At 36.8% G+C, this 20,910-nt stretch overlaps 1 protein-coding gene and 1 long non-coding RNA gene across 6 annotated transcripts; both read right to left on the bottom strand.

Moving 5' to 3' along the window:
• Positions 1 to 1,272: 1,272 nt before the first annotated feature.
• Positions 1,273 to 19,781, bottom strand: LOC110837235 (actin-binding protein IPP). 5 transcript variants are annotated; one of them, XM_022079138.2, is made up of 9 exons: positions 19,626 to 19,781; positions 19,235 to 19,328; positions 18,845 to 19,122; positions 12,724 to 12,868; positions 12,429 to 12,567; positions 11,287 to 11,452; positions 9,636 to 10,326; positions 8,642 to 8,862; positions 1,273 to 8,488 (listed from the first exon to the last, which is right to left on the bottom strand). In XM_022079138.2, exons 3-9 carry the CDS (start codon positions 19,091 to 19,093, stop codon positions 8,258 to 8,260), a joined length of 1,842 nt encoding a protein of 613 aa, XP_021934830.1. In that variant the 5' UTR covers positions 19,094 to 19,122; positions 19,235 to 19,328; positions 19,626 to 19,781; the 3' UTR covers positions 1,273 to 8,257. The 5 variants fall into 5 exon arrangements, with proteins under 5 accessions (XP_021934830.1, XP_021934828.1, XP_021934831.1 ...); XM_022079136.2 differs by lacking the exon at positions 19,235 to 19,328 and having other exon boundaries at positions 1,273 to 4,599; positions 8,231 to 8,488; positions 19,626 to 19,770; XM_022079139.2 differs by having other exon boundaries at positions 19,235 to 19,348; positions 19,626 to 19,764.
• LOC147874181 (uncharacterized) lies at positions 14,864 to 18,838 on the bottom strand. Its single transcript, XR_015534461.1, has 2 exons — positions 18,374 to 18,838; positions 14,864 to 15,119 (listed from the first exon to the last, which is right to left on the bottom strand). It is a non-coding gene; the product is annotated as an uncharacterized LOC147874181 (long non-coding RNA).
• Positions 19,782 to 20,910: the final 1,129 nt, after the last annotated feature.

Raw genomic sequence — 20,910 nt, 5'->3', positions numbered from 1 at the left:
AACTGGCGAATATCCTATAATTTTATATATCCACAATACCCTATATCTTGGACACCCCTTTATCCTGGAACTTGAACACTCCTTTTGTTGCAAGTTGGACAGGTTCGTGCACTTAGCTTTGATGCTTTTCAGGAAAACTTTTTCAGTTACATATTTTGTTATTTTGAATTTCTGACTGATGAATGCTTTCTACCTGCTTATGTTTGAGGGTGAGACATTGATCACATCATTGGAATGCAGTGAAAGTGTATAGTTATTCTTTTGTTGAACCCTTCACTGGACTACAGTACATATTTCTGGTAGTTTTAACTCTGTCAGTAGTGTGCTTGCAACTGAGTTAAACAGTGTTAACAGAAATTGGAACGGTATGCTTTCGCTTATAATCAACCTGGAATGGTTGAAACTTTAATCGGATTGTGGCGAAAATTAGAAAGAGGATGGGCAAATTCCAAGATAAAAGCAAAAAAGCAGGGTCTTGTGACAGACTTTTTTACAAGAAATAAATGACATCATATGTTGAGCTAATGCCGTAAGTACAATTAAAAAAAATACATTCTGAACATTGCAACCATGAGAGTGGGTTTCAAAACATTATTATTATTATTGCCATTAATTCTTAATTCGAGCAAGCCTACAGTAGTTAGATTATGTAAGCAAATAGATTACATTATCGGTAAACGTAAAATATTGGTGCCCTTCCCTTTGAGCTTATCCAGGCAAGTTTAATTTAGTGAAAACAAAATTTGTAAAAATTTAATTTACCCTTTTGATATTTCTTATCAATAATTTCCTTTTTGGGAAGGGCTCCATAATACTCTACAAATACCACATTGTCATTACACCACAATTTGAAAGGATGATTTTCCCCTTTCCCTCTATCCTGGACACCTCTGTAAGTTGGACACAATATCGTGGAACCACAAGTGTCCAAGTTAGAGAGGTTTTACTGTATGTATATATAAGTCTGGCTGTATTACAGGAAATACAGTTTTTGTATTTTCATGTTTGAAGCATATAAGCCAAGATGCAAGGCCAGTTTTCATATAATTTATTTGTATGTGGACAACAAATTTTATATAACTAGAGCAGAGTGCTACTTTTGGAGCTCCTTGGGGGGTTGGTCAAGTTTTTAAAACGCAACCAACCCCCCTTCGGGCGGGTTGGTTGCATTTTAAAATCTTGAGTAAGAAACTAAACCAACCCCCCCAAATTGAGGGTTAAAACACTTGGTCAACACAAATAAAATATACAAAGAAAGAAACAACTGTCAAAAATGTTTTGTAATAATTATTATTTGCCTAATAGAAGTTCTACACAGTAGTTTGCATATATAACCAACTACACTGTTTTATGCAGATATCAATTTGATTTCATTCGGACCTGAAGCTAAATGCTTTTTGCAGCAAAGTTTTAAAAGAACTACAAAACCTAGCAATAAAGCACTAAATGTGTTGCAGCACAAGTTGATCTCTCAACTTATATAAAGCACCTCTTAATTTAGCAGATATAAAGACATGTAATATATTAAGCTTCTTCTTTAACTGAGTCCGCAAATGAAATCTTTACATTACAGGTTTCAGAAGTGAACATAATGCTGTGTAAATTAAGATAGTCACATTTATTTACCGAACACCCAAACCTAGCTTCACCAACAGCCACAAGTGATTACTAAACTATGTAATTATATTCCATTTCTGCAATATCAGAAAAAGTGGTTTCCCATCTGTTTATAGAACAATATAGGTGCTGGCAGAATGAAAAGGAAATATTGGAGAAAAAGCAACTTTCAATAGTTTTTAACATTATTAATTCTGCAATAAAAATAATGAGCACTTTCCAATTTGCACTACTCAAATCCAGACCTTACAGGATGATGTTATAATTCTACAAAATGAACAGTATTAATTTGATAAGTGAATAACTACTGGCGTTTAAGCACCTCTACATCAACAAATCATTTTAAATACATTGCATGTGATATAAATTCAGAAACAATACAATAATAAAAATTTGCCACATGAGAAATTTCTTAACTGATAATGCAAGTGTAAATTACAAATTTGTAGCAACGATATTGGATATCACTACACCACAACATTATGTTCCACTTAAAAGTACCAAAATAAGGCCATTTTTCTAAAACATTTAATATGAAATAATATTTAGGTAACATCAAAGAGCAGAACCACTGAACAAGAATTAAATTCTTGTGCAACAACTCTGATAACTAAATCAGATGATAGATGACTAGACACACAGATACTTCCAAAGCTGAAGGAAGTGACCAAAATAGCCACTTCACATAACTTAAAAATCAGCATCCAGTAACAACCTGCAGCCCTTCATACTCAAGTAGTGCTTAAATGTACTTGTGAAATACTCAAGTCTAGTATGAACTGCTAATTATGGACATGAACAAGTAAATTCTATGGGAAACATTACTTACTGAACTTTATATTTTGTATCAGATTTATTACTGAAAACTTACACACAAATCACTTTAACAAAATGACAAAATGTTGACAGCTGAGGGAGGTCTACTCACATCTTACACACCTGATTCCATACACATGTTTGAAGTAACATGATAGTTTGGGGGCATTTGGAAAGATTTAAATTAATTTTATATATGCACTGAGTAGACAAACTGAAATAGTATAGCATTCAGCTTCAGAAGAATTTATCCACCTGTTCTTAGAAATGAATAATATTAAACACAATAGCCGAAACATCTAATCGAACAGTTCATGTTCTATACTGGAGTCATACCGTACTTTGCATACATTAAACACTGCTTAAAAGCTAAGTTACAGCACAAGATTCAACACTGTTTTACTGCCATAAACATATCTATAGATGTATTGCATTCCTTCATTTAAATATAACTCGTATGCAAATCAAGCTACAAACAAAAACTGTGCAAAAGTTTTTATATATGAAAACACATCTTGGTTTCTGAACTTCAAATTTAATAGATGATAAAATTGTGGAATCTGCAAGTAAATAATGAATTTAGTAACAGTTTTGGTCATTACACCACTATATCTTTTGGACCACTCTTATTATTTCACAAGATATTATCAGGCACTAAGGACCTTAGGGCTCATTCATTTTATTACATATAATTTTTCCTCTTTAGAAAGTCTTGTTGTTTTATATAATGCTTTAATTAGGTCAAAGCTTGAGTATGCTTTGGTTGTATGGAATAATCTTACACAGATATATATATATATATATATATTTAGTTTCATTTGTTTGTTTGTTTTTGTATTTGTAATATTTTACTTTTATTATTATTGAGAATTTAATTATATAAGTATTTTATCCTGTACTTTGGTTTAGTGCTTGGCTGCTATTGGCCTTTTTGGCTGTTGTCAAGCACTTAAATAAATTAATTGGAATTATCATGTACCTGTGTTTGCCACATCCTACTAATTTTCAAATCAATTTGTAACCATTTGTAAAACTTGGTATGAATGTAAGGTCATTGAAGGCTACTCCAGCTACTTCCTTCCCATTCCCTTGCCACAAATAATACCAACCTGGCCAACAGTATAAACTTCCGATATGGAAGCAACACTAGCAATGTCCTGAAATGAGTGGTATGCATAAAATATTTATTTTGTTTAATCAACATGTTTTTATACTATTCTTGTGTTTCCAACGGCTCCTTTCTTTGCCAATATTTCTGAAAAATTATTCTGTGTCCATATGAAAAAAGAAACCAAATCATCTTAGATGATTTTACATGCAAAATATTGCCAATTATAGGACAATAATTAATTTAAACAGAATATAATGAATTACATAACAATAAAGTTACAACTGATTACTAAACATGTTTTAGGATAGCAATGCATACGTCAGAAGCATGGAAACCAAGATATTTTCACACTGAAACTCAAAAGAAATGTTTATTCTTGTAAGGAATCTGCAATCATTTAGGAATATTTGTTCATACTACTTTCTGCACAATATGATACACAGACTGTGCCTACTATTGAACCATTATATGAAAGTAAAATTTAAAATGAAAGGCATACAGTGATAACTGGTATTTGTGAGCTGTTCAAAATTATTTTCAGGCCACTGGAGAGCAAATTTTAACAATACATTTATATTAAAGATGTATGTATATACATATGAGGTGATCAGAGCTATAGTAGTACAAGTCAACAAACATATTGAAAGAGTGTTCAATGTATTCACTGTAATCAATAAAAGTACATTTATATTATAACTAATACAATTTCATGGCAAGCACACTAAATCACCCTACATTTTTTTATTTGGTATTAACAAGAAATCTCATTTTGTACACCATTAAAAAGAGTTTTATTTATCCCACTTTAGCTCTGAGGACTTCATTTTGGCATGTTACTTCTTAAAATATGCTATTTACAGCCAGAACAATTGTTATGTACTCGCTTCAAAATTAAATACTCCCTGATGATGAACAGACACCCAACCACAGCATAGCAGGAAATGGATGTGTACAACTATGTTTTGTTTCACTTGTAGAAAATGTTGTTCCTGCCAGGAATCACACCCTGCTTCTCCAGTCCATAGTGAGTCACATTACTGACAGTGCCATACTGGCTTAAATAGTGGAAAAAACAGTTACAAAAGACTAAAATGAAATAATAACAACAATAAAATGTGGTAGAGAAGGAAAAAGTGGTTATGAAAGAAACAAACCTGTTACGCAATGAAAATATAGCACTAGATATGATCTGACAGATACACAATCATAAAACTTAAACAGAAGTAATTTAAGATTTGAGGTTTGAGGTGAGTATGAAGATTTCTGTCTTCTGGGTTGTTGCGCTGCGTAGTCTGGTTGATGTTTACCAACGTTTCAGAGGTCCTGGAAGCCACTTATTCACACTCTTCGAGGACTCCGAGAGCGATCCAGAGTGCACCGCCAGAACCAACCAGACCACTAAACTGGCCCTTTTCAGGGCCCTGATCACATTCAACCGACCTCCCGATGTCCCACCGGACGCACTTCCCGAGCCCCCTCTCTCTCTTTTCCTTCTCTCCCTCTCTAACACTCGCCAACGTCCTCCTATTGGTCCACTCCCTCGCCTGCTCCCATTGGCTCGGGGCAGGCTACTCCATTCACAGTCCGGCTCCTATAAACCTACCCCCACACCCCCTACTGGCATATTCATCGCCTTGATGATGGAGGCAGTATGACCTCTGAAACGTTGTTAACATCGACGAGACTACACAGCGCAACAACCCAGAACACAGAAATCTTCAGAAGTAATTTAATTGGACATTTTCTTTCTGTTACCACCTTTAGCACATTACCACAAATATGTCTGTGGTTTGATTTCTTTATATTCTTATTTAAGAAACTATCAACATTTTTCAGTTGAATAAGGTGAAAACAAAAATACATGTAACACTAAACCTGTTACATACTCCAGTCAATGTCATTTCATATGTAAGTACACCCAAGTATACTTCAGCACACATCAGCCTACAGTCTTATTTTATGCTGCATTAGTAACAATCTCATCTTTTGGCATATTACAACATTAACATGACAGTAGACAGTACAATTAATATTATGAGGAAAGAAAAAATAACAACTGCACATTATTTGAAGGAAAAATAGTCACACTGTCAGAATGTTAAGTGTAAATGTAAGAATCACAGATTAAAGCAATAATAATAATAATAATTATTATTATTATTATTATTAAGAAAAAATTAAACAATCTGCAAAATTCATAAAGTATCAAGTATGAATTATGAGTGGCAGTATAATTATAACATATGCAGGAAGACCAATTAAACCATGTCCTAACCTTACATTATCACCAACACTTTGTTAGCCATTATTTCAATAATGATGAATATATAGAATTAAAAACAGTCTGAAACGAACATTACTACCAAAGAATAGACAGGCATTATCAAATAAGTTCCAGTCTTTTCTAGTCATTATGTAGTTTTCATTTGTAATATTTAATCTCTTAAAGATTACATTTCAGAATATTAAAATCAGTATTCCCTTGTTCCTTGTTAAAATTCAATTACTCTGTCATCTGCTGTCATTTTCTTACACTGAAAAAAATATGGCATAATCTGATGCATGTTAGCAAAATATTCTAGAAATGACAGAATGGTAAGTTGTTCAAGCGATCACTTGCAAAATAATCTGGAAAATTTTGGAAGGAGTAATAAACAATCTGTGATGTTGATTCTCCCTATCTTTTTATGAACAGTTATAATTATCTTATATACAGGCTGTCCCAAAAAGATCTATACACATTATAATATGGTGGCCATTTTGAACATCTACACTAGATTTAATTGACTAAGTGTCAGTGCCGATGTATGTAATGACTTAGTTTATTAAAATGTCTTTATTTCATTCACTGAATGTGTTATACACCTTCTTGTGAAACTCTGTATAGTTTAGCTTTGAAATATAACTCTGTATGTTTATCATATAATAAACAAGCAGTCACATTGGTGAAAAGTTTATAAAAACGTAACTTACTTATCATGAACTCAAAAATAAATTACAGGATTTTAATTCCCACAATCACTTGCAACATGAAACCCTGATGAATAACGGATGGGAGTCTCATAACTTTAACAATATTAAGTGATACAGTCCAATAACTAGAGATCGAGTTTCTTCTCTACAAGAAGAAGAGGGAAGATGGCTTCTCCCTGAGTTGGATATGGAAGTCTCTTTTTCAAGACCTGAATGAACACACATTCTCTCACCAAGGAATCTATCCTGTCCTGTGGTGGCTCTGGTAAGAGCTTTCTTCTTCTATCCCACCCTCCCCCCTCCATATACTGCTAATTCTCTGATGCCTGAAGTCTCCCCATTGGCCCAGCTAAATCTCTACCTCTTTCCATTCTGACTAGCCCATTTCTTTTGACCTCCCTTCGTGCCACTCTATAAAATCCCTTTAAACCCCAGCATTGTCACTTTCGCTCTGAAGATGGAGATGACACAATTCTCTGAAATGTTGGCATCTATCAACCAGCCAACAAGGCACCAGAACCCAAAAGAACACAATCATCAATAATTAGAAAGTCATATTTTCAAAATGGGGCAGGAATCAGTCAGCAACTGAACCTCTTTGCTGCAGGGATCATCAGATATACTGACGTCAGTTTCGTCTGAGTCATTCTGCCTTACTGACACTGAGTACACATCATTTAAAATTTACAGTTTTGTTGTGTCAACTCTATTTACTGTCTTCTCTAAAACTATCTATAAGCTTCAGTAATCTTTTGGGAACAGTTTAAACTACTGATATGTTCACATTTCAGTTACAATGTGATAAAGAAATAAGACTTTACTTATATCATTTTCATAAAAACAGACACAGGGGCACCAACCAAAAATTTAAATATCTGATTCCTCAAGGAAAAAATATGAAACAATTAAAATAATTCACCACTTTGGGAGTCACTGCAGAACTTACCAGCATAACAGTGAAAGTGTTAAGAAGAAAACAATTAAAGATATAGGAATCCAACTTTTAATCTGCACAGCAGATTTCACTTCTTGATGTCAGTAATTTCTAACTATGTAATAATATTTTTACCTTCATATGTATAATTTTGCTACAAATTCTTTATAAATTATTGCATTTAATTTTCTTCAGAAATACAGTCTACAGCATACTACAATATATCCAAAGTACTTAGAAAGATATAAACATGAACTATTACAATGTATTATAGAGAAATACAAGGAATAACACAATCATAATTTTGTAGATAAGATTTACATTTCCAAACACATAATAAAATTAAATAATGAGTGGGGTATTCTTTTATAACAATTTATAGTTACGGTATGGTTATGAAAACTGTAAGGGCTCAGACACATCTAGAAGAGAAAATTGAAATTTTAAACCCAAATGCAGAAGATTACAGGTTAATGCAGTTCTGATTTTTGTCAGTAACACTGGGGAAAAAACTGAATTTCTACTTAATGTTATTCTAGGCCTTTTATGGCAACAACAGCTGCATTAGAAAATGGTGTTATAATTGAAAATGATTCCTTTTTCCCCTCAAAATCTGGAACTTCTTTATCCAATCTTATGAATTCTGATTTAGTTTATAGTGATAACTTTGAGGCCCATAATCACAGAAGAGATGTTCATGAGAACTGTACGACCAAATTACTCATATGTTCTGACACTGAATAATTGCTGGTTGAAGTACTTTCATTTTGAGACCTTACCTTACCCTGTGAGGTGAACATAACTGATCAAACTACAACAGCACCAGCCTCACTGCGGCTCTCTGGCAGAGGCGGACAGTCATGCCATGTGTCTGCCAGTGGGTCATAACATTCAACAGAGGAGATGGTGATCTGAGCCCTGTAGAAGTTCACTTCATGTGTCTGGTCACCACCAATAACATACAACAGCCCATCGGCAGATGCTACCGCAGGACTTGCACGACCCACTTTCATGGACGGAACTTTGTTCCACTTATTCTGAAAATATGAAAAACTGAATTTTGGTGTTGTATAATACAACATCTATCAGCCAAGAAAGCTCAAGTCAGTATAGTGTCTGACTGTAAAATGGATGACCAGGGTTTGACCCCACAGGGGAGCAGGGGATAAACTGTTATGATGAAGACATACCTCTTCAAAAGAATATCTCTCAACTGACTGCAGAACTTCATGATGACGATTAGTACCACCCACAACATAGAGGTAACCATCCAACACGGCCACACCCATCTGACTACGAGGCACCAACATTGGAGGCAGTGTCGACCACTCTCCTGTTACAGGGTTAAAGCTTAGAAGATCTTGTAAATGACGTCGACTGTGCGTGCAGCCACCCACGATGTAAATCAAACCTTCAAAAGAAAATAATATGATTAGCAGAAAAGAAATCAACATTTACAGAAATGAACTTACAAACAGGAGAAAAGAATAACAAACAGAAGAGTGATATGGTTAGTGTTGCCATTTCTTAAACTGCATTATTCTGAAACTTTTAATACTAGTATTTCTGTAATGTAGTTATGAAGCTAAGTATTTTTGTAATTCAGATCACAAACACTAAATTTTAATATTCAAAACACCAGCAGCTTTTCTGGACTGTAACAAATAGGTAACATGAAACCCAGCATAACAAAGTCAAATTTACTTATTTTTTATTACTTATTTAACTTTAACTTTTTTGCCATGAAAGAATGGCTTACAGTATCATTATGTTTCTGTGTTATTGTAACAGGTTTTGAGCCTACTGACATATTTGCCTTAAACTTTGTATAAACATCCTTTAATAATTATAAGATGATGGATATGGGAACTTCTGAAACGAAACCGACACTAGCATAGCAACCTGAAATTTTGTTTTAATAAATCTCTCTTGTTAAAATATTTCAACCTCAGTTGCACAGCTGGTTTCCAGTACAGATTTCAATACAAGGCTTCTGAATATGAATCAGGAGTGCTAACCACTTGACTGCAACATTTGGTATAATATTTCAAGCTATATAAGGTAATCAAGAAAAAAGATAAAATACATTTAAAACTTGAATCCATTTTCATCAGTAAATTTGGTATTCAATGAGATGAATATTTCTGGTTCACCCATAAATCTTCTTATGAATCATTCACTCACCATCATATGAGACTACACCCATGCTGAATCTTGGTTCTGGTAAATCTCCTTCAAGTCTCCACTCATCTTGTGCTGGATCATACTTCTCAATGGACCCTCCAATATCCTCCCCCACCCAACCACCAACAGCATACAAGTTCCCATACAAAGCGCACAGTCCAAACTCACAACGAGGCACCACCATACTTGCTACCTTACTCCACGAATCTTCACGAGGGTCATAACATTCACCATTAGCTAAAATCTGTGATTCCTGTTCTCCACCAACAACAAAGATTCTTCCATTAAGAGTCGCCACACCTGGAAGTATCCGCCCGATGCCCATGGGTGATGCGCGGCACCACTCTCTCCGAAATGTGTCGAATCTTTCCACTGACTCATAAGTGCACTCCGAAGATCTTGTCCATGCACTTACAAGTTCCCGTTTTGAACCACCAATCACAAAGATGTCTTTCTTAGCACATAGACGTGGGTGGACATAAAGAGGTACCAAACTTCCTTTCTTAGTAACAAGATCCTTACGTACTGAACGAAGAGCAACTTTGAGACTTCCATCCCCACAGTCATTGATCGCACGCTCCAAGAGACACAAAGACAGCAATGGCAGACGTACGTGCGACAAGATCTCAAATACATAACGACGGCGCTTAGTCACATCATGCATGATCCATCTCATGGCAGCCTGGAACACCTGGAACATAATTCATTGTCACCACACAACAAATTTCAAGAATGCCACTTAATATTATAGACTACAGCAAAATATAATTGTATTTCTTTCACAGCTTTCCTTCTTTTAATCAAAGAGACTGTTGTACCAGTTATGCAACAAAATATGCTTAATACATCAGACTGACCTCACTTCTTCATTACACTGTCTCTTTTACAGGAGGTTGGCGACATATTATGAACAAGATCCTTCCATCCTTTTCTCGGACTGGGACCTGTTCATATGTTTTTAGGCAGGTGATACAGAAGTGGTTTGCCATTGCCTTCTTCTGTGTGAATGGAGTATGGAGTAATTGTTGGGACGCCATGGAGAAACCGGGGAAGTCCCGGAGGAAAACTTTGTGTTGCCTAGACCACGGCCTTGCCCAACACAAGTTATAAATTCAGGCACTGCCGGGAATCGAACCCGGGACCCCAGGATTACAAGGCCAACGTTCTAACCACAGTGGCGATATTACCTCACTAGTGACAGTAAATCCACAAGAATACCTACACTAGACAAAACTTAAAACATTCTTCATTTTAGCAATTACAGAACCTCTTCACTCTTCTGGCCAACATCACTATTGCTTGAGAACTGTATTCCAAACTTTCAGATATCCTTACTATCTCCACCATCAAGGTGAAGTGACTAACCAGTGGCATCCAAATATACTTACAGTAATGATGTCTGGAACTGTACTATGAGTACTGGCACGGGCCACTGTGTAGTCACTTTGCCTTGAAGACAGAGACAGAAAGGATCTAAAAGAATGTCAGAAATACAGCTTATATCTATACAGTGCTATTACCAAGAAAACAGGATCCACATTAGAACGAAGACAGAAAATATCCAGCATTAAAAATAAAAACATCAAAGAAAAGATGACACTGGATACAAATAATGTACTTAAAATTTACAATGAAATAATATTATTCTTACTTGAAATTCAGTATCAACTCTTAAGTGTTCACTAGAAAGAAATTTTGTCAGCAACTCTTTTGGAAGCTCAAAGAATTCCTCTTCATTGCAAATTTTTGGAAAATGTAGCTGAATAAATTCAACAGCCATATTTGCTAGTTCCTCACAGTTGTGGCCTTCAGCAAATCTGAAGAAGAAAAAACGAAACATTTTACAACCAACAGCATAATAATTTATGTGTTCTTTATACCCAGTACAAAAAATAAATGTAGTGAAAGTATTTCCCACCATTAGCCATGCCACCATAGAGTGAAACTTCAGTGTTTATATTATAAGTAGTTGCTAGTAATTCCTCATCTAACTCTGGAAAGGTTCAGGTGTATAAAATGAATGCACCACACAGAAGATTTATTTGAAGGAAAGCAGCAGAGGAATCCCACATTAAGAACCCTTTTTAAGAGTTTGGTTCTTTAAATGAGAATCTGTTTCCATCATTCAACATACTTTCTTACCCAATAATAAACAGCAGTGGACTTATAAATAATGCATGTAACATAAACATAAAACAGAATTTTTTGTTAAAAATACTGTACATGGAGCATATATGAAGTGTATGCAGGGGATAAAACTGAGAAAATTCAAATTTGAAAAGATAACTTCAAACATTATTATATCTGTAGCCACTGTAGTAATATCACACATAAATGGAGGTAGCATCATGGAGTTTGTTGGCCATCTATTAATTCCAACACTATTCACGTACATTCAATACAATGTTTAATTTACAATTTGATGCTCATATCAAATGTCTTCAAAATCTATTTAATAAAAAACTTCCTGTAAGACAGATATGGATCAGAAGATTCTAACCTGTCTTTTCTTATAAAATATGGAAAGGAGTGTGATGTGTTGTTTTGTTGTGTCTTATTGTTTTTGTTGTGTCTTATGTTTTTTGTGTCTTATTGTTTTGTTGTGTCTCATTGTTTTGTGTCTTATTGTAGGACCACTGCCACTGGGTAAAAACCCATTTGCAGTCAAAATAAATAATAATAATATAAGGGTTCTTACAATAGTAAAATTAGACCAACTGCAAAGGAATAGATAATGCAAGAAACCCAACCTACACATAGTGCTCAAAATAACTAGCTGGTATCTTATTTTACCTGTAGATTCCAACAGCATTAGTTGCATGAAGCTCATGTTTCAGAAAATCTGTACATCCAACTACAACTTCTTTCAATTCCAGCATATCTGCTGCAACCATCAATTCTTGCACATTTTCTTGGTTGATGTTGATCTCACCTAAAAAAATCACAAACCAAATATTATACTACGACTATGATTTATTTACAGTTTCTCTTTTATTTTTTGTTTGATTCACGTTATAGCAGTAAATATTACAGAACAGCTAAGTTTGAATATCATGCCTTAATTTTATGGACACACTGTATTACACACCTGTATATATGAAGTCAATCAGACTGTTAAGGATTTGCGGAGGTATGTCATGCAACTCTATCGTATCCATCTGTTCTTCTAGCAGTCCTGTTGTAAACATTGCCTGGAAGTACAGGCTACTAGCAGACAGGACAGCGCGATGAGCCTGAAAATAACATCACACAATCCTTTATATTCTCAAACCCTTACAGCAAACTAAAATAAAGTCGTCCTACATGCAATGGAGGTGCTTGAGGAGAGGGGAGGTAACTCCTACTCACTCTTGACCTCAGCACTAGATGGAGATGAATGGTCAGAATCATGCCCTGGCTGTTTTACCCCTGGGGTAAAGATCCCTGGTACCCATTGGATAGGAGGTCGAATGGACCGCAGATCTGGTCTGGATGCAGATAAAAAAAGTCCTGTCCCTGCCAAGGATTGAACCTTGGCTATCCAGTCTGTAGATTTTTAAGATGAGATTTGAGGTCAATATTTAAGTTACTGAACAACTCTGTTTCAACTGAAGAAGTTATATAGCAATGAATGAGACGTAAAAATTATTAAAAAGTAAAGCTGTCTGACTGCATGACATGTAGGTGCTTGGAGAGACAGGAGTTATCTCCTACTCATTCTTAACCTCAGCACTAGACAGAAGCGAGTGGTCAGTGTCATGCCTAGGCCACGCTTTACCCCTGAGAAAGAACCCCAGTACCCATTGGACAAGAGGCTGAGTGGGGCCAGAGCTGGTTGGGCACACAGGTTACAGGAAAAATCTTCTGCCCCTGTTGTGGATCAAACCCCCAGTCATCCAGTTCATAGTCAATCACTCGACTGACTGAATTACCCTGGGGAAAATAAATGTCAAATAGATAAATATTTGAAAAAAGCAGTAATTGCTTATTTCAAGGAATTTTCCTTGCATTCACCTGGAGAGACTGGGGAGAAACTATGACAAATCTCAGTCAGGATAGTCGATAACCAGGCCAAGAATTGAGCAGGGTACCTCTGAAACAAAATGCAGGACTATCAGTGCTACACAACCTTATACCTTGAAGGCCACAGTTCAGACAGCTGGTTTGATTAATTCTTGTCAATGAACAATGTTGTTTCAATTGTGGACATTGTGGTTCTCTAAGGATATTGGACAAGGAATGATTCATTATGCAAATATTAAATTGGACATTGTCCAGTGACTAAGTATATTTGATATACATGATATTTTGAGAGTTGGATCTACTCCCATCTTCAGGTGACTGGATAAAATTACAGTGACAGATGTATTGCTACTATTCTATTTCAATATTGGTGGTAACAGTTGTGTCTCAACCTATGATATTTTTGAAAACTAGAGGTGAAAATAAATGTACAAATAGTTCTAACAAAAGAAAACTCTTTAATGCAGAAACAGAGAGAGAAGAAAGAAGAACACAACAGAAAAAAGTTGGTCTGAATACTTGTTTTCTGTTCATACAATTTCTTCCACACCGTGCATCCTGCAATATATCTGAGAAAAAACAAATTGGAAAGAATTATGGCCAATGATCACAAAATATGTGCTTTAATGGAATAATGAAAGAGAAAAGTGAATATGAGTACTACTTGGTAACAATGTAGTACACAGCACAGCTTAAGACATCACATACCAGCTATCCCTTGAAATTAATTTATTTGCAAATTATGGTATTGAGTTGTTACACTGTGTAGTCTCATAAGTACGAGGCGCGTCCACAAAGTAAGTTTCCCACTTGTCCCACAGCTAGCAAACCTTATATTGCGCGAAGCGACTGTGCGTACGTGATAGAGCAATGACGTAGCATGGCGCATGCACTAACGGCACTTCCCGCGTTCTCACAGTAGCATCGTTGCAGCTGTTGAAGATGGAGGTTCTTATTCCAGCTCCCGCCGGCTGTGAAATGCGGTCAGTGATAACGCTAGGCCGCACACGGCACGACGGACAGCAAGTCTCCTGCAGGAGTGTTTAATCATTCACCCTACAGCCCGGACCTCGCTCCCAGTGATTTCCATCTTTTCCTACACCTCAAGAAATTCCTGTCCGGTCAGCGTCAGCATTTTGAGAATGACAGAGAGGCGGAGATGGTTGTCACACAGTGGTTCCAATCCCAGGCGGCAGACTTCTACGACACAGGTATTCAAAAGTTGGTCCCACGGTACGACAAATGTCTCAATTCCGGTGGCGAATATGTTGAAAAATAGCTGGACACTTGCTGTTGCAATAAATATTTCCATGAAATTGTGTTTTGTTTCTGTAAACGGCCCCAGGGAAACTTACTTTGTGGACGAGCCTCGTATATAGCAATGCCCCCACTTTCAGGGTTGGAATGGGGCTATAAGTTGTTGGCTTATACACTATGCAATGAAGGTAAAGGAAACAGGCCATGGACCATAGGCAAACATAACTAACTAACTAACTAGATGGCTTACCGAACCCGAAGGTTCATCACCGAATTAACCAAAGCCCTCCACCGGACCCTGTCCTGGGCCAACAAAATCCAGTTTCCTTCAACTCCTATCTCCCATAGATCCCGCCTGAGATTATCCTCCCATCTACGTCTAGGTCTCCCCAGCGGTCTCTTCCCTTCAGGTTTCCCAACCAGTACCCGGTGCACACCTCTTGTCCCATCCATGCGCGCTACATGTCCCGCCCATCTCACTCTTCTCGACTTAATCACCCTCACAATACTGGGGGAGCAGTACAGATTTTTAAGCTCGTCATTGTGCAGTTTTCTCCACGCCCCATCGTCTTCCCTCTTAGGCCCAAATATCCTCCTCAACACCCGATTCTCAAACACCTGCAATCTGTGTTCCTCCCTCTGAGTGAGAGACCATGTTTCGCACCCATACAAAACAACAGGCAAGATTATTGTTTTGTATACTTTAATTTTCAGGTTCTTAGAAATCAGACGGGAAGACAAAATATTTTGGACTGAGAAGTAGCAAGCATTTCCGGAATTTAGTCTCCTCCTAACTTCCTCACAAGTATCATTTTGATTTGTTATTGTTGTTCCCAAATATTTGAACTTTGTAACCCTTTCAAAGGATTTATTAGCTACCCTAAGATAATTTTGCCCGCCTGTCTTCTGATGACGAGATACTAACATGTACTTAGTTTTTTCTGAATTTACTTCCAGCCCCACTTGTCTACCAGCCTCTAGTAAAACTTCTGCGTTCCTCTTTATTGTATTTATATCGTCCCCCAATAAATTAACATCATCAGCATATGCCAATAGCTGATGTGTCCCGTTCAATTGCAAACCCTCCTGCCTACCTTGGACCTTCCTGATGGCGTATTCTAGCGCAAAGTTAAAGAGCAAGGGAGACAAAGCATCTCCTTGTTTTAGACCGTTCTTGATGAGGAATGTCTCAGATACATATTTACCTACTCGAATTTTGCTGCAGGTTTCATTTAAGCACATTTTTATTAGACCCACTAGCTTCTTTGGTATACCAAATTCAATAAGAATATTATATAGCACTTCTCTCTTCACAGAGTCATAGGCTTTTTTGAAATCTATAAATAACTGATGTACAGTCCCACCGAACTCCCATTTTTTCTCTAGTATCTGACGAATGCAAAAGATCTGATCAATCGTTGATCTGTTTCGTCTGAACCCACACTGATGATCCCCAATAGTTTCATTCGCATATGGGGTTAATCTTGCCAAAAGAATGTTGGATAGAATTTTGTATGAGGTTGATAGCAGCGATATTCCTCGGTAATTACCACACTCAGTCTTGTCCCCCTTCTTATAAATAGGAATAATTATGGATTCCTTCCATTGATGTGGCATCTCTTCCTTATCCCAAATTAACTGAATAAGCTTATGGATCCTCATATGCAACCCTTTGCCACCTGCTTTAATTAATTCGGCCGGAATCTGATCAATTCCTGGAGATTTATAACTTTTCAACTTCCCAATGGCTAGTTCCACTTCATCTAAGCTAGGTTCTGGCACCAACAGTTCAGCTGTATGCATTTTAATCTGTCTAATATCACCAGTATTATGAACATTTAAGAGCTCGCTAAAGAAATTTTTCCACCTATTCACAATTTTTATTGGATCTGCAAGCAAATTGCCACTATCATCCTTTACCAAATTAGTCTGGGGTTGATATCCTTTCTTAAAGTTATTAATGCCTCTGTACAGGTCTCTGATGTTTTTTTCCTTATTATTTGTCTCAAGTTCAGCAATTTTGCCCTTCAGGTATTCCCTTTTCTTAGTCCTAAAGGTTCTACTAGCCTCACGTCTCACGTTACATAGATTATCCGCATTTGTTTTGTTTGGGTTCTGCAACCATTGAAATTTTGTTTGCTTCCTTCGATCTATTAATTTTGAACATTCTTCATCAAACCACGGTTTATTTTGCTTTCTCCTGTAGTATCCTAGTTTCTCTTTTGCTGAAATTTTGATGCAGTTTCTGACATTTTCCCACTCCCTGTTGATGTCCACACTTTCATTATCCTCATTTGTCTCTAAAATTTGAAACCTATTCGAAATTTCAACTTGATATTGTTCCTTTGCCTCTCCCTCACTTAATTTTTTCAAATCAAATCTTTCTGTGTCAAAATTTTGTTTAGTTCGTCTACCTACTGAAAGCCGCTCCCTCACTTTTGCTACCACCAGATAATGATCAGTGTCGCAATCTGCTCCTCTGAATGATCTCACATCAATTACATTTGTCTGCCTTCTCTTATCTACTAAAACATGATCTATTTGATTGTGTGTTCTGCCATCTGGGGAAGTCCAAGTGTATTTATGAACATCACGGTGTGGAAATTTTGTACTTTTTACAATTAAATCTTTTGACGTAGCGAAGGTCACTGCTCTGACGCCATTATCATTACTAAGTGCATGGAGACTCTCGCTGCCTATTGTGGGTTTGAAGACATCCTCCCTCCCAATTTTTGCATTGAAATCTCCTAGCAGAATTTTCATGTGATACTTGCCAAATGTATCAAATACTGATTCCAATTCTTCATAAAAGCTATCCTTGATATCATCGCTTTTGTCTTCAGTTGGGGCATGAACATTAAGGACAATGATGTCGCACCAACGTCCTTCCAAAATTACGTAAGACAACCTGTCACTAACAAATTCTACTCTCTTAACTGCTGCCCTAATTCTGCTATGAACAAAAAAACCCGTCCCTAGCTGATGATTGTCATTCCCCTTTCCATAGAAAAATGTAAAATTGTCCACTGGGATCGTGCCCTCCCCTTCCCATCGCACTTCCTGCACTGCCACTAAGTCTAACTTATAATTCCCTAATTCCCTACACACTGATTTCAGTGCCCCAGCCCTATAGAGGCTCCTAATGTTCCAGGTACCAAATCTCATGTCCTTTTTCAATTGCCGTGGTCGTGCCAAAGAGTCCGTCCTGATCCGAGGCTTGGTTGATTTTTTCGTAACACATATTTTTTTTAAAGGTGAAAGGTTGTTAGCCCTACACCCAACCCCCAACCTGGAGGACCAGGGTATCACTCTTAGTCTAGCGCATCTCCTTAGACCTGTCCGGCTTGGGTGACCCTACCATGAGCCGAAGCTCAGGCCGGCATAGCCCTAAGGGTCATTTGAGCACGCAAGCCTCCTCACCCGGCAGATTGCCTTCGACAAGGTGGTGATACCTTCGAGAAGGCCATAGGCAAACATACATGCCTTAAATGCTATTTGAGGGAGAAACATTACTCAGAGTACGAGTACAGACAACCCATGTAAAATATAAATAAATTACGAAAACATCTTAAAATAAAAAGACATACACCCTAACAAATCGTGCACACAATACTTATTCATTAATGCTCACAGTATGAAGTATGGAACTAGAGGTATGAATATTACTACCTAACCTAACATAATCTAAACCAAACCAAAGTTTACCTCAATAACACTACTCTAATGTTAAATGAGAATTATGTTGCAATCACTGAATAATAGTGTGGCATGTGCTGATTAAAACAATGAGACATTATTTCATGTCTCAAAGTTAAGTAGGGCCTCACACGACAGCAATGGGTAGATCCACTAGCAGTTCAATAAATTTAACCAATAATTCATGCAAGCAATGAAGGAAATAACAATTACTAAATAATAAGTTAAAGATTTAATCAGACATTGGATTTCACCTTCATAACTCTGCCACCTGCAACAATCTCCACATCACAAAATCTGGTGTTTTGGCGAAGTAAGTTCAAATTTTGAAGCACTTTGGAAGCATAGTGACGACATGAAAACTTCTTGTCAATTGCAGAAGTACTTGAAATTTCGTTGCCAATCAGTGGAGATGTGGTCAAGTGACGTTGCTGTCCTACAGTTGATACTCTGCCACCTGATGAATCACTGCTTTTAAGTGGAGGCATTTCAATGCTAGCCATCAAATCATGGAGAAAGCGGCGACTCCAAGCTAAATGGTAAGTGTTCTCATTAATAAAATGCCAATTACTGAAGAGATCATTCTTTACTTTCAAAAGCAAATAGTGATACCTTTTAAGACACTCTAAATAAATAAAACTCACTCTTCTATGTGAAAATGATGAGGCCCAGCAGAAGGCTGTCTTCTAAACTGATTTTCACTCCAGCATATTCTCCTGTTTTTTTGGTGTGGTGAAACTACTCAGAAAATATACATACTACATGAAAATAATAAAAATGCAGCTACTCAGAATATATACGCTAAGTATAACAATAATAAAGAATGTGTAATGTTTTTATGATCAAATGACAGATGTTGAACAGCTGACAACTGTTAACTTAAAAAATCAACCATTAATAAACCTTGAACAGGTCCTTAAAAATGACGATATATTATGGCCACATAAAAGAGTCGTGCTGGGAGAAACAACAGAATAAAGCACTACGATTGTGTGAACAATTAAATTACAACAGTGTAAAACAAAAGACCTTTACCGCAATATCCACACCAACCCATTCCATCCAACCTCTACGATTACAGCACTCCTACCATAGATGAATTCTAGAATTCTACCACAGAATACCAACCACGATTTACTCCTACTTTCTCATTTACTGCGTTTGCGCAAATCATATCCGACATCTTGAAAGTTCCAATTCGATTATTCACTAATGGGTAACGTGCGAGAATCGCTAATCGATTAATATGAATACTATATCACCTAGGAAAGGCAAACGAATGTTTACATACCGTGACTGTTTTTCATGCTTTTCCTCAGCTGAAGGAAAATACCAGGGTGTAATTCAAAAGGGGAACGGGCGACACCCCCCCCCCCCCCGGTAACTCGCTGAGGCCATTGGCCTAAGTGAACACTACCACTTCTGGGTTCGAATTCCAGAGAGCCATCAAACAAAAATCATTCTCACGCAGGAGAAGTTGCCTGATGTGATAATCTCCCACCAGCAGCAAACAGCCCCTAGTTTTGAATAGTCAAGGTTTTCCGCCACAACAAAATTCTCGTAAGCACACTATCATTTGAGTTTTATGCATTGTTTACCATTTCCAGTAATGCGTTTCGTACGTACGTTCAGTGTAACGTAGTAGGACTATACCTTGGTACTTTTTTGATTGGTTAGTCAAATGTTTATTTTGCATTCACTTAACTGAGTGGAATCTGGGAAAGTACCTACAGCAAACATATCTTTCATTGTCCAACTGAAAAAGAAAAAAACCTTAGGCATATATTCTTCTTCTATGGCTCTGCTCCATGGTCTCCTCAATTCTCCTCTTCCATTCTGTCCGAGGCTTTGATTGTGGTTTCGAAACATCTTCCTTTTTACGGTGCAAGGTTTATCATATTCTCATGTCCCACCCTATTTCTACTAGATAGTGCAGAAAACTTAATTAGTAGGCCTTTTAGGGGACCTGCCATTTATTTATTGACAAAATTTATGTAAATGATAAACTAATGCAAATGCACACCAGAAATCTGACCATAACAGCAGAGGAAATCAATGATAAAGGCAAGGTGGTATGAACCACTAAATCAGTAAAGCACAAAAATGTTTTTAAGAAATGCACTGTAAAAATAATGTTATAATCTTATTATTCTTTAGCATTTGTCCCGCTTTTTTTCCTCTCTTTTTGGAGGTTTGCGTGATCTATTTAGACATGTGGTAGGACTCCTTGGACGAGTGATCAGCCTGTCACAAGGCCTCACCTGTACACAGGACAGCTCAATGCAGAAAGACATGGACAAACCTCCATGCCTTGAGTGGG

Source organism: Zootermopsis nevadensis, unplaced genomic scaffold (genome assembly GCF_977971745.1).
Source record: "Zootermopsis nevadensis isolate Lab colony 2312 unplaced genomic scaffold, Znev_1.0 Znev_ptg000010l, whole genome shotgun sequence".
NCBI classification, from domain to species: Eukaryota; Metazoa; Arthropoda; class Insecta; order Blattodea; family Termopsidae; genus Zootermopsis; species Zootermopsis nevadensis.
The sequence above is the reverse complement of the archived record's forward strand: the minus strand, read 5'-3'. Positions and strand labels throughout refer to the sequence as shown.